The sequence below is a fragment of the Cricetulus griseus genome (assembly GCF_003668045.3).
Source record: "Cricetulus griseus strain 17A/GY chromosome 1 unlocalized genomic scaffold, alternate assembly CriGri-PICRH-1.0 chr1_0, whole genome shotgun sequence".
NCBI classification, from domain to species: domain Eukaryota; kingdom Metazoa; phylum Chordata; class Mammalia; order Rodentia; family Cricetidae; genus Cricetulus; species Cricetulus griseus.
Window position 1 is genome coordinate 167,627,017 of NW_023276806.1, and position 15,802 is coordinate 167,642,818.

At 34.4% G+C, this 15,802-nt stretch overlaps 1 protein-coding gene across 1 annotated transcript in view; it reads left to right on the top strand.

Moving 5' to 3' along the window:
* Window positions 1-373: 373 nt before the first annotated feature.
* Window positions 374-15,802, top strand: part of Mgat4c (MGAT4 family member C) — a 37,386-nt gene continuing 21,957 nt past the window's right edge. The window contains exon 1 of the mRNA XM_027394165.2: window positions 374-511. Coding sequence (XP_027249966.1) covers window positions 374-511 — 138 coding nt within the window. The remainder of the gene's footprint in view (window positions 512-15,802) is intronic.

Here is a 15,802-nt window from a genome sequence, read left to right on the forward strand (position 1 = left end):
TTCTATGGTTAAGACCACACACTACACTTGCAAGGGACTTGGGTTCAGTTCCCAGCATCAATACTGAGTATCTCACCAGTGTCTGTAATATCTTTTTCTGGGGATGCAACACCCTCTTCTCACCACACTTGCATGAACAGACACAAATTAATAGACAAGCAAAAATTCTATAAAAAGTAACAAATCAGAAAAAAGCAAAGGTTTATGCAACCTATATTAGTCAATGTTTTTCAAATGAACAGAACTGTTGGAATAAATATTTACAATAAAATAACTTGATTAGACTGGCTTGTACAATATCGCCTAGGGAGTCTAACCAAGGTTGGGTTAAGGATAGAAAAACTAAAACTTCGAAGGCAATCTGTTTGTGAACATGGGTGCCTCAATAGACCTCATCTTGAAAGCCCAAAGACTTGAAAGCCTCAAGTCTTTGGTTGACACTGGAAGACCAAGGAATATGTGTTTCAATGTCATCACAAATGATGGCATCTTAAGTGAGAGTACAGGATGGGTAAATTCATCCATAAGGAACAAAGTTGGATTCTTTATATATTGCCTACTCCCTGAATGCCATCCACTCTGTTAGAGAGCCTTCTTCATTTAATGCTCTCAGTAAATATACTTCCAGACTTTCCCAGAGGCATTTGTCTTGAGCAAGAACCAACTTTAGCTAATTTAACAACTGAGCTATGAGAATCCATTAAGAAAATGAATGATCATGTTGTTAAAGTTTCAAAGTAGATGGTGAAAAATACAGATAGACAAATCCAAACTTTTATATAAAAAATCTTCCAAATTCTTGAAAGAGGCATGAAATTCTGAAGCAGGTACAGCGTTTGTGCTCTTTTGTTGTGGAATATTATTTTAACTGGGCAAAGTTATGTTCTATTTGTTTATGCTACCCATTGATAAGACTAGTCAAAAGACCACAACCTTGATGGGGATGTCCTTATGTGTATATTATTGTCTTATTGGTTGATAAATAAAACACTGTTGGCCAATAGGAAAGGGATATAGGTGGGGCTGGGAGTCAAGAAGGATTCCGGGAACGGTAGGGAAAGAGACAGACTTGCCATGTGATGAGAGGAGGCCAGCATCCTTGGTAAGATAAGTCTTTATAAAATATGTAGATTAATGGTTATGGTTGACTGAGCTAGCAAATGAGAAATCCTAGTCATTGGCCAGCAGCATTGTAAGTAATATAAGACTCTGTGTGTTATTTGGGGGTCCTAATGTAGCTTCAGAACCCAGGAAGTTGCAGAAAGAGTTATCATTACACAACCTCACAAAAAATTCTAGAATAAATAAATATAGAAGCAAATATTCTCAAAAAATAATAACAAATGAAATCCAATAGCACATCACAAAGATAAAATGTCATGTCAATAATGAGTCTTGTCCAGAGAGAGATGCAAGGATTTTTCAATAGAAGAAAAGCAATAAACATAAATAAAGACAAATAATAAATGACAGACTCTCAAAATCATTTCAATATCAGCAAAAAATAATTTAGTAAAATTTAATAATAATCTAATTTTAAAAGAAGAAATAAAAACCCTGAATAAAATACATACAAACATACAAAGTTAAGATGAATCATTCATTTCATAATATCAATCATACAGCAAAAATCATACTGAGCAGCTAAATCCTAAAATTGTTTCTCTGTTGACTAAAGAGATTTCTTAGCCATTAAGAGCACTGGATCATGACTATATGTGACTTCCGTTACAAATATATATTTTAGAATATATATTAAAATGTGTAAAACTTTGAATTTTGTTTCTAAACTAAGTTATTTTAAAACTATTACTTATAAAATAATGTTTATTTCTGAAATAATATGAATATGTATATTTTGATGTAGTTAGTCAACATGTTAGTGGAAGTTCTGGTCAAATCAATTAAGCAAAAGAAACAAAAAGATGCTTAGACTGATAATAGTCTCAAACTGATCCTTTTTCAGAAGACATTATCCATTGTAGGTAAAGCTCTAAAGACATCTCTAAATGCTTTTAGAGTTGGCAAACAAAGTTAGTTTTAAAAAAATCAACACATCAAAATCATCGCTGGTTCTATACACTAGCAATGAAGTAACTAACAAGAAACCCAGAAAGAAACATTTACCAAAGTAAAAAAGAAATAATGATTGAGAATAAATTTAACAAGGAGTGAATGAACTCTATTATGAATTGTAAGTCACTGGTTTGTGGGTTTCCTAACAGTAGGTGCGGGGGTGTCTCCGGTTCTTTTGCTTGTTCCTGAGCCCTAAGATCAAAGGTGGTAACCCTATCACACCTGTCTATAATTACACACACACACACACACACACACACACACACGCATGCACACACGCACGCACCCACGCACGCACGCCACCACACACACACACACAACACACACAACACACACATATATATATATATATATATATATATATATTGCATAAAAATGGACAGTTAGAACAATAAAATAGGATACAAAAACAAGAAATGAAACTGTATATTCATAGCAAACTGATTTATAATAAAAACATCAGGAATTGAAATTGGGTCTTAAATGCCAACTATGCATAAAAAATGAAAATATTTGACATGCTTGTATTATGTATCCTAATCTAATCATTATGTAATACATAATGAATGTATTGAGCTTTCACACTATCCAAATTAAAATGTTGAAAAAAGGTTTTGCATGCTGAATAATATAAGTTCCATAACTGGTATTTAATAATACCTCCCAAACACATGAAATCCAGACAATCACTCAATATTCAAAGAGATGGCTCAGTGGTTAAGAATAATTGCTGATCCTACAAAGGATTTAAGTGTAGTTCCCAGCATCTTGTGGGACGGCTCATAAATGCATATAAATTCAGTTCTGAAATATCCACACTTGTGTACACACAACTCTACACACATTTGCCCAAATAAAATATTTACAAAGTAAAAACATTTCTAAATATCAAAAATCAAAAAGTGAAGATGTTCTAAATATTAACATTCTTAATAAAATTTGGCAATACTTAGTAATAATTTAGTCATTCAAGAAATTTGAGCTAATAACTTGTGGCTTTCTACAAATGACTGTGATCATCAGAAATTAATTTTTACTTGGGGTTGTATTCAAGGAAACAGCATCATTGCTCCTCTTCAGAAATACATTAGAAATCCAGGGTAGCATCAGGATAGTAGTGAACTTTTTAGTAATATAAAAGGTACCTTTATGTATATAATCAAGCATTAGTGATAAGTAATAGAATGTTTATTTCTTCCTTTGGTTAGGTAAATGTAAATGACTTTAAAGGAAGCAATCTTTACAGGATTTGTTTCACATTTTCATTGTGTTTATTACAGCTTTGGTTTTCTTGTGAATACCCTTGTTAACACAGTCTGGCAGACATTCAATAGCAAACTATGTTCCAGGCAATGAATTTATAATGTTGTAGCAGGAACGATCTTGTGAATGTTGTAAGCCCTTATAGATGATGGAAAAATCAATAACATGGATAAATTTGTAGCAAATTACCCTATGTATTTTTAGGTGAAGAAAAATTCAGTACTATAGACTAAAATTATTTTCATAGAGAAAGAGAAAATAGCCAAGGACATAAGTGAAACATTGTAATGTATAATTCATTGATTAGTATAAAATCAATTATGTTAACCATTGTAGTGTGTTATATTACTGAAAAATTAAATATTTACTTAATTACTTTTAATGCATAGTTTAATTCAACAAAATATCTTGTGATAATCATAATAAATTATGCTAAATGCATTCTGTATTTTATGTCTATTCATAGTAAATATAAGGATATTACAGTTTCATGAAAATAGCAAATTTTATAAAATCTTTTTCATATCTTATTTATTTAACACCCTGACTGCAGCTTCACCTCCCTTCTCCATTCCCTGCCCACACCCCACCATGCCCCTTATACCCTCTACCACCATTCAATCCTAGCTGTTTCTATTCAGAAGAAGGCAGGCCTTCCATGGATATCAACAAAACATATTATATGAATTTGTAGTAAAACCAAGCACATTGCCTTTTATTGAGGCTGGGCAATGCAACCCAGTATGAGGAATATGGTCCCAAAAGCAAGTAACAGAGTCAGTAATAGTGTGGGACTGACCTAGATCCTCTAAATATATCTGACAGTTAAGTCTTTTTGTGGGACTCTTAACAATGTGAGAAGGAGCTATTTCTGACTCTTGTTCTTTTTTTTTTATTAATGAAGAATTATTGAACTACAGTAGTAATACTGAGTTTTCTTTATTCCAGGGTGACAAAAATTTTATACAGAACAGATTATGACAGCTTCTTTCTTAAGGTAAGATGGGTGACACAGTTATGTTCTGAGGGACTTTACATTTTATTAACAAGAAATATTCCATAAATTTTGCTGGTAATGGCTACATTTGTTTCAGTTTAGTGATCTTATCATTAGTTTTCTGATCATAATCCTTTTGTTCAACTGAATCACTTCCACAATAATTCTAAGGATGTTTCTAAGATAGCTACTGAGTAGAATATATGTAGCTTGGTGTTTTAATTAAAACAGAAATGTGGGAACCATTAAAATAGAGTAATGGGATAAAAATATAATGTTGTAAGACAAGTAATAAAACATGCTAATATAAGTAAGCTGTCTCCTAGTGAGCCTTTCACAGATATATTAATATCTTAAATTCTCCTAAAAACACAAACACATTGGATATTAATTTTCATGAACCTCTAGATGCTTCTGCTAATTTCATGGTAGTTTTGCTCTATCTGCTTTGTTAGTCAGAGTTTGGCTATCCATACCCAAAAACCTGGCAAGGTTAGAAAAGCAAGGAATTTTAATTATAAAGATGCCAACACTTGAAGCTTCATGTTTTTCAGATAAGTGTAAATAGAAATATTTTTCTTTTTTGACTTAAATTCAATAACTAACCTCTCCTAACCCTTTATTTCAAACTAATTTATGACTACTACAAATTTTCAATCTTTTCCTTCCATAATTCTGTTATGCTTCTATGATTTCTTTCCCTTCCCTAAAGCAAGGACTTTTTAGCCCATTAATCTCTGCAAACTATTAAGTCTTGTCAACAGAGAAAATGGGTATGAACTTTGTGTGAGCAATTTGAAGAAAAAGAAGTAATTGGTGTTTCTCTTCTAATCTTTTATACTCTTCAAATAATATGACTTGTAATACTTTTGAGATTTGTGTAATTATCATTATTATCTACAAAAAGCACTGTATTAAAAATATTTTAAATATATGAGAAGCCTTGCTGGAGGAAGTATATCATTAGAGACTGTAGCAAGAATAATAAAATCTCAGAGACAAATGTTGGAGTTCAAGATGAAGATCAGAAAAGCAAAGTAGCCAACCAAAAGAGAGTTCTTGTCACTCCCAAGCCTGAAGCCATCCTGTCCTCAGTGTGGCTGGAGACTGAATGCCAAATCCTGAAACCTGAATACTCTGAGCTCCTGTCTTGTATACCTCTCTAGGGCTGGGATTAAAGGCCTGCACCACCACCACCCAGATTCCATGGCTAACTAGTGTAACTACTGGGATTAAAGTTGTGTGCCTCCACTGTTTGACCTCTATGGCTGTGGCTTGCTTTGCATCTGATCTCCAGACAAGCTTTGTTAGATCATAAACAATATATCTCCAAAATTATGTTTATTCTCCTTATGCCAATAACTACTAGTATCTAAGTGTCTTAGAGCTTTTGTAAATAATGTCACCCAGTTCTCTACTGTTTCTTTTGTGAGGCAATATATGTTCTGTGAGTGTTCATAAGCACATTCTTCTTTCTGTGCTCTGTGAGTGTTCATAAGCACATTCCTCGTTCTGTATGTGAATAAAATGTGATCACTTTCCTTTCTGCTCCTGTTACCATATCTTTTCTATCCAAGATGCATTCTACCCTTCTAGTACTGTCATCTAAAATTTATCTTTTTGTCCTTAAATTATTTTTGGTCAGGATATTTTATCATAGTGACAAAAAAGTAACTAATACACTCAGTTTCATTGGGTATAAAATAATGCAGCTGTCACTGTCACCCCTATGATATAAACATTTAAAAAAAATGTTGAACAAATTTAAACCATTCCCAATGGTTTAAAACAGCCTTATTCTCATTAAGAAAATGTCATTTTAATGGTTCTATACTTTATTATAAATGACTTAGTTAATAGACAGCCCAGTTTTGCACTAAAATGTTACTTAATGCATGTCAGGTTTTTGCCAAAAAAAGTAATGAAAAATAATATGACATCATAAATCTTTAAGTGGCTAAGTGTTAGCCCATAAATACTGAGTTCATTTTCACAAACTATTTGGTTTTGAAATTATATTATTTCCCAATAGTTCCAGTACATATGATAATTCCAAAATATTTAAAGTAATTAGGATTCATTTTTCTTCTTATTGTATCATTGAGCAGAGATCTATGATTATATCACAGGCTTCTTGCCTTTGCACTACTCTAACTAGCCAACTCTCAGTATAGAAGTTAATAGCAAAAATATCCAACAAAAGAAACTGTATGACCTGGGCTGGAATTCATAGGTTGATAGAAGAATTTTTCATAAGCTATTTGCATTTCAGTATTCACTATGAGCCCATAGAAAATCTTAGATCTTTATAGCACTGTTTTTAGAGTAGTGATAAAATTCTACAATTCAAGTTCAAAATGTTTACATTTTGGCTTAAGTGTCTGTTTCAAGGAAACCATTGCTTGTTATAAATTTCTTTGGCTCACAGACAGAAGAAATAAATACCAATCAATACTTTGGAAATTACATAATCCCCATTTTAGTTATAAAATAGTCAGTTTAAAAATGACAGAAAATGAGCTCAAGCATGGGAAGAACAATGATGGATGGCTTCAGGTTCCCAGATGTTGACCTCTCCTTCATGGTCTGCTAGAGAAGTCACTGCAAAAAAGACAACAGTCTGTGAGAGCGTCTTGTTACAGAAGAAATAAAATACTGCAGAATGGAAATCCCTATAGTTCCCAGGAGGTTCACGTAGTTCTGAACTTCCCATTGTGCATTGAGTACTTGTTTGTATGTGTGTGTGTGATGATGTGTGCAAGGAGTACATTTGCCAATGCACACATGGGGAAGATGGAGGACAATTTGTGCAAGAGCACATATGTGTACAGGTACATTCACACATTTATCTCCCAGTGTGTGCAGGCCAGAGATCATCTTCAAGCTTCATTTCTCATAATATCTATCAACCAACTTTATAATAATAGTTTCTCTTGTCACTTGAATCTCACCAATTAGGCTATAGTGGTTCTCAACCTTCCTAATGCTGCAGCACTTTAAGATAGTTCTTCATGTGTGATGACCCCTAAATATATAAAACCATAAAATTATTTAATTGCTGATTCTTGAGTGTAATTTTGCTATTGCTATGAATAACAATATAAATATCTGATATGCAGGATATCTGATATACAATCCCCAAAGGTGTCCATGACTCACAAGTTGAGAACCACTGGGCTACACTACCTAGACAGTGGGATCCAGAAATCCTACTGTCTCCATCTGTCCAGCATTGCAGCTGTATATGGTCACCATATGTGGCCTTCTCATGTGAGTTCTACAGATCAAACACAAGTCCTCACATTATAAGGCAAACACTTTCTCAACCAACAGGGTCAGTGCCCTTATCAGGTCCTAAATTCATACTCTTGAAAGGATAAACTACAAAGGTATATCGCAAACAAAATACATGTAATCAAAGGAATGTGTGAGTCTTCAACGTAACTCTCCACAGCACTACAGCATAGGCACAATATAAGTTTTTATTTGAATTGTCTTTGGTCAATTTAAATTTACTTTATATGATAGAAATCCATAGGGATTTGAATAGAGAAAATAGTAATGACATTTAAAACATGCTAGTTTTGACATAACCTGATAAATGTTGTCTATATCCAGAGCATCAGGTGGAAAACTTTTCCTAGATGTACCAAATGAGTATAATGAATGCAAGTGTTAAATTAATGGCAAGTATTTTTATTAACTATAGTACAAATATGAATTGAGCTGAAAGTACATGCATAGCCAGATTTGGCAAAATCTCTTTATACTCAAGAAAGCAAGGATATGCATCAGCAATTAACTTTCAAGTTGGGGGTTGGGTCAGCTTTGTAATTATGAGGACCTAAGTTACATCCTCAGAATCAATATTTTAAAAGTCAAGCATGATGCTTTATCATTGTACTTATAATGCTCATAAGGTAGAGACAGGGGAATCATGAGGCTTGCTGGCAGCCATCCTAGCCTCCTTGGTGAACTTCAGGCTTTTGAGACACTGTCACAGAAACTGGAGCCTGAAGAACTGAAGTTGTTCTTTGGCCCCCAACGTATGAATCCACAAGTAAAAGCACAGCTTACACCAACATGGACACACACAAAACAAGACCTGAGTTTTGTCTGATAAATATGAAATACATATTTGAGCACATTTTTATCTTTATAACTAGACAAACAGAAATCAGACTGTTGCTTCAACCATCAAAGTTATCAACTGGACACAAGATAAGAAAACTTTAAATATGATGATCAATTGTTATAGTTTTTACATTGATGTTTTCCTTCAAAGAGCTAGAAAAATTTTAGGGTATGTACTATATAACTCTATAACTCAAAGAGTATCATAAGATTAAGAGCAGAAATATGAAAAATTTTGCAACCTTCATTCCCTTTAATATCTGTATTAGTGTTGAAGAATTAACTATAGAATCATAGACATAAGTTCAATGAGTAATTAGTGAAATTAACAAAATGTCAAGAAATCTGAAAAGGGAAAATTATTGCAATTAGGAATCTTCCCCTACAAGTTGAAGATTATTTTTAAATTGGATCTAACTTATTATTACAATGTGGGAGTGAGATATGACTATGTATTCTAATTTCTATTACTAGATATTTATATTGATATTCATCTTTCTTTGTGGAACTAGATGATTGAACCTACAGTATGTGAATGCCATCATTGAACTACCCCCCAGCTATTCTTCCTTTAAATGCTGGCAATGGACAAGTGAATTCTCTTAAAGTGGATACTTCATGAAATTTACAGCATCTGAACATAGCGGATGCTGTAATAATGCTAATGTTGTAGGCACTTTTTATAAACTTTAGTCGACTCTGTGCTGGTTTGTTATTGATGCTAATAAATTTTTACATAGTCATGAATTATTCTCTTCTCCTTTTCTTCCCTCATCCCTCTTTAAAAGTTGATTCCTTAATTGCCATACATTATTGTATAGAAATAACTTAAACATATTCAAGTCAAAGGAATATTACTATATAAGCTTGTCTATATCAGAGTGAGAATGTGTTAGAAACAATGTGTACAGAAGTGTGCAGGCTATTCCTGCAGTTTCATTTTGCGCACCTCACTGGGATCCTGAGAATGAAACAGATGTGGACCTGTTTTCTCAGTTATCATTACCCTTGGAGTAAACTTATTAATGCATTGAATGTGATTGTGGTGTTCACAATGAATGAATTTTGTACATGATGTTGAAACCAAGCTGGCATTCAATAGAAAATGCACAACCATGTATGAGGCAGAAATAATCACTGACCACTACAAATTCAATTTCAGGCACAGTATCAATTTTAGATGGTATATAGGAGTATTATTATTCCTATGTTGGAATGGATATGGTTGGTGCTTTTGTTGGTAACTGGATTTAATGGCTACATGAAAAACTATAATTTTATACCCTTCAAACAATTTTGCATCCTTTCAAATATAGTACAATGAAAGCTGGGAACTCTTTAGCTAGGCTCAGTCCCATCCTTATCAAATGGAGTTAGTTAGTGCACTCTTTGGCATTCATTTATTTCCTCTTGGCATAAGAGTGAATAAATGATCTTCACCTGTCTTTCCAGTTTGCCTGTTCAGGTTATGTTTGATTTTATGTCATTTTGATGTGTAATTAGCAATTATTCATATTTGAGCCACTTAGTCAAAGATATTGGCCTCTGTATCACAGATCTCTGGGAGTTTGCAGACATCCTGGTGTATAGAGTGAGGTCTAGCATATCCAGAGCCATTACCTAGAGAGACCTTGTTTTGGAAAACCTGTGTGTTTGTGTGTATGTGTGTGTGTGTGTGTGTGTGTGTGTGTGTGTGTGTGTGTGTGTTTGTGTGTGTGTGTTAATAATTTAATGTTGTTACCTGTGTTTGCATGTGTAAATGGCTATGTTAGTAATGATACCCATAGCTAGTTTTTTTTATGAAGTTTGGACAAATTAAAAGTTATGGAGTTCCTAGAATGCAGCAAACACCACCAAAAATATCCATGTACTAGTAATGTATGATTGGGAAAACGTCTATCTGAAACTACTCATCTGTCCTTTAAAAAGCTACATATCATCTTTACTTACATTTCAATGTCATTCACAAAGGTCAGTAATATGGCCATCACAATGTTTAACAGTGCAACCCACTAGGAAATTAAAGATACAGTACTTGGGATTCCAGTTAACCATAAACTAGTTAAAGAAGAATCAAATTTCCACTGCACATGGAGTGAAATTTTCAGATAAATGAGATAGTAAAATGAGTGAACTTAAAGATAATAACATGATTTTCCCCAAAGCATTTGCTTTAATAGAAATATTCTATTCTCAGTTTCTCAAATCTACATACAAAAGGACCAAAATTTAATGCACATACCACATAATAAACAAAATGTTGCATTATAATTGCAAACTATTTCTTAAAGTCCCAAAAGTTTCTCCAATGTTAGTTGAAGAGCTCCTTTGGAATGGGGTGGAGATGGCTTAGAGGAGAATTACCAGTCTGAGCAGTGAGTCTGATCTCCTGGACTCAGATAAAAGCCAGGTACAGCACAGCAGTGTTCCAACTTGTCCTAAATTGTGTAGAAAATTATTTAATCATTAAACGCAATGAAAAACAAATCATGAACAGGAAACTAGGGTTTTAATCATAAACTAAAAGTGAAGAATACTTTATATATATGAAAGGTAACTTTTTAAAAATATGGTCTTATAATTAGATAATTCAATATAGCTATTATGAGCTCTTTTTTAATGTGAAAGAGATGAAAGCAGTCAGCACCCAGGTAAATATTCATACATATAGTGCCACACATCCCCACTTAACTCTTTCCTCCTCCATTATTGGGCTTTATCTTCATTTCCTTTAGGGTGAAATGTACATTGTTCTTTGTTCTTAATAAAAATAAACATATCACTGTTACTTATTTGAGTACCAGGAAGATTTAAAAAGGCCATGCAATATGAAGTCCTATAATACAGTGGCTTCCTGTGAGAAATTTCCATAAATTTTAAAATATATCAGTGATTTTATAGCTTTAATAGGTACTTTTGCTCATAATTTACATGTCAGTCTCCAAACACATATAAATACTATTCTATGAATTGCTCATGATGAGATACGAAAGTCTTTAATTCTCCAATGGTATACTTTTTTAATTAGTTCAAATTAGGAACAAGTTTGTTTCACATGTCGATCCTTTCTCCCTCTCCCTCCCCTCACCCTCACCCCTTCTACCCCACCCCAACCTACCCCCCACACCATCCACCCTCCACTCCCCAGTCAGGAACTTAACTATTGACAATAGTAATATTAGTATTTCAGTTTGAACCCATTAGATATTGGCCTTTGAAATATATATTTCATGTAATTCTTTCAATATAATTGATTATCTTCATAATATCATGATTCAGGGATGATTCGATTTCACGTGGGAAATGGTGTTAGATAGACTAAAATGATGAATATAGAAAGTTGGTTATCACTGCTGAGAATACTACTTTTTTCTAAATTTAGTTTTTCAATACAGGTTCTCATTATTCATTGAGACCATAGCTTTGTAATAAATAAAGCAATTCATAACATGAGAAATGAAAATGATTACTGAAAAGTTGACATAGAAATTAAGTTTAAGGGACTGACAATAAATCTATGTTAATATTTCTACATTAAAATTCATTTTTCTATATTGAAACCACTTGATAATCCCTCTAAAAATGTGATTAGGAGAAAAAGATGAAATCATGATTCTGTTTCTGTGTGAGGATAAAATAATTGAATTAAAACTGTTGTACATCCATTACTTTAGCTGGGCTTAATCTTGATAATAACTTTGTCAACTTAAAAGAATAAGCAAATTTACATAGTTTCCAAATTTAATAGACAGGGATTTTAACCTAAAAATACTTAAAATGTGAATATGGTATTGTTGCTGATATTTCTAGACTACAGATGCCTCTTGCTTCTAATTATTCAACTAAGAATGGAAATTAGTATCTCAATTCACTATAAACAAGCTGAAGGCAATGAATATCATTTCTTATGCGCTTCTATATAAGGAGCCTATATTAGGCTCCTTATATAGAGGGATTGTGTGTGTGTGTGTGTGTGTGTGTGTGTGTGTGGTTTATTTTAAATTACACTTGTAAGCATATGTTCCATAAAATAGTAATTTTACACAATATGAAAGAACATAGAGGAGGAACAATTTATTAGTAGCATTTGCTACACAAGAAGGCTGGCCTCAAACTACAGTTACAGAACCATAACATTTGTCTTCAAATATTCCAAAGTAATTACTCATGATATTTCATTCTTTGTGTGTATGTGTGTGCAATGTCTGTATGTGGTGGTTGTATATATCTGTTTGTATGCATGTTGAGTGTGGTGGGTACATATATGCTGTGGCATATATCCTAAGAAGAGTGTGGTTGTCAATCCTGACCTTCACCTAGTTGTCCCTTGCCAGTCCAGTAAGAGTCTTGTCTCAGCATTAGCAATCTCGATCCTTGCTGTGGTCCTGGGATTACTGACTATTTCTTTAACTCAGTTAAGCTCTTACATAGGGCACGTTATGGTGTCAAGCATTTAGTGGGTACTGGGGATATGAATTCAGGTTTTTCAGGACTGACAAAGTGCTGTGTGCACTGAATCATCATGACAGTGTTTGATAATTCAAGTTTTACATAATTGATCTGGCAAAATGGATCAGTGTGTAAAAGTGCTTGCCTCCAAGCCTGAAAACCCTGAATTTGATCACTAGAACACACATCACGGAAGGAAAAAGCTGACTCCCACAACCAGTTGTTAGAATTCCACATGTGAGCCACCAAACATATGCACATGCTCATACTGTAACAAAGAATAAATATAAAATTAAATTAAATTATTGCATAACAGAACACCCAAAATCAGTTTTTTCATGATTTGTCATGATTTCTGGAGTACATTAACTTGTATTCTATTTGTTGGATAGTAGTATGAAATTAACAACAGAGGAGGAACCAACTTCTCTTGGAGAAAATCAACAAGATAGATAAACCTTTATCCAAACTAACCAAAAGGAAGAAAGAGAACATGCAAATTAACAATATCAGAAATGAAAATGGGGATATAGGACAATGATGAAATCCAGAGAAATTTCAGGTCATGCTTTGAAAACCTGTACTCCACAAAATTCGAAATTTTAGAGGAAATGGACAATTTTCTGGACAGATATCACTTATCAAAATTGAATCAAAAACAGATAAGCAACTTAAGCAGACCTATAACCCCTAATGAAATAGAAGCAGTCATCAAAAGTGTCCCAAACAAAAAAAGCCCGGGGCCAGTTGGCTTCAGAAATCCAAAGAAGAGCTAATACCAGTATTCCTCAAATTGTTCCACACCAGAGAAGCAGAAGGGATATTGCCAAACTCTTTTTAGGAGGCTACAATAACCTTGGTACCCTGACTCGCTGAGATCACTGAGGTATTTCGGCCCCCACACAGTGCAGAGGTTAGCTGCTTAGGCCCCTGCCTTGGACCTAACTTCCACCTGCCGACCCTGGGAAATCCCACCCCGGGGTCTGCAGGCAAACTGAATCAGTCCCTGACAACCCTGTGACCCTAACTCTGCTGAGATCCCTGGGCTATTCATGACCCCACAGAGTTCAGAGGCAGTGCAGAGTGTGGAGTGCAGAGGTGAGCTGCTTTGCCACACACCCCACCCCAACTTGGGCCCAACTTCTGCCTGACCACTCTGGGAACTTCTGCCCAAGGGTCTGCAGACAGGAAGACTTGACCCCTGAGGAAAAAGCAAACCAGAGTCTGCTGACATCTCTGTGCCAGTCCTGCTCTAGCCCACCTGGAAAGCAAGTGTCTCAGACCTGCCTGCACCCACCTTGATACCCATCAGATTATCAAAGCCAATTGCATCCACCTGAAGAGAACACCCAACCCATACACACCAGGGAACTGACACCACCTGTACCCACTGGAAGAAGGGATGGGGAGATGACAATATAAGAACACAACCAACAACAGGAAAACCAATATAACACCACCAGAGTCTACAGACTCTACACCAGCAAGACACAAACATCCCAACACAGATGAAGCAGAAGAGAGCAACCTTAAAAACAACTTCATGCAGATGATACAGAACCTAAGAGAAGAAATCAGAAAATCCTTCAGAGAAATGGAAGAAAAGACGAACCAAAAGATGCAAGAAATCAAGGAAAGCCAAAAAAAAAAAAAGCCAAGAAAATACAATTAAACAGCTGAAGGAAACAATTGAGGACCTGAAAACTGAAATAGAGACAATAAAACAAACACAAACTGAGGGAATGCTGGAAGTGGAAAAGCTGAGTAAACAATCAGGAACCACAGATACAAGCATAACCAACAGAATACAGGAGATGGAAGACAGATTCTCAGATGCTGAAGATAAACTAGAAGAAATAAAATCATCAAGCAAAGAAAATCTTAAGTCCAAAAAATCCTTAACACAAAATATCCAGGAAATATGTAACACAATGAAAAGACCAAGCCTAAGGATAATAGGTACAGAAGAAGGTGAAGAAACCCAAATAAAAGGTGCAGAAAACATATTCAACAAAATCATAGAAGAAAACTTTCCCAACCTAAAGAATGACATGCCAATGAAAGTACAAGAAGCCTACAAAATGCCAAATAGAGTGGACCACAAAAGAAAGTCCCCTGTTCACATAATAATTAAAGCACAAAATGTACAGAATAAAGAAAGAATATTAAGAGCAGCAAGGGGAAAAGGCCGAGTAACATATAAAGGCAAACCTATCAGAATTACACCGGACTTCTCCATGGAAACTCTGAAAGCCAGAAGCATCTGGATAGATATTCTACCAACTCTGAGAGAACACTGATGCTAGCCCAGACTACCATACCCAGCAAAGTTTTCAGTCACTGTAAATGGAGAAAACAAGATATTCCACAATAAAACCAGATTCAAACAGTATGTTACCACTAATCCAGCCCTACAGAAAGTACTGGAAGGAAAACTCCAGCCTAAGGAAATTAACTACTCTCACATAAACATAGGCAATAGATAATCCCACTTTACAAAAACCCCAAATAAAAGGCAGGGTAAATCCACATAAAATACCACTTCTAACAACAAATCAAAAACAAACAAGAATAAACATTCAATGGACCTTAATTTTCCTCACTATTAATGGTCTTAACTTGCCTATAAAAAGACACAGGCTAACAGATTGGATATGAAGACAGAATCCATCCTTGTGCTGCATACAAGAAACACACCTCGAATTGAAAGACAGACATTACCTCAGAGTAAAGGGTTGGGATAAGATATTGCAATCAAATGGACCAAAGAAACAAGTTGGGGTAGCTATCCTAGTATCTAACAAGTTAGACTTCAAACTAAAATCAATCCAAAGATATGAAGAAGGTCATTTCATATTCATCACACAAAAAAATCCATCATAA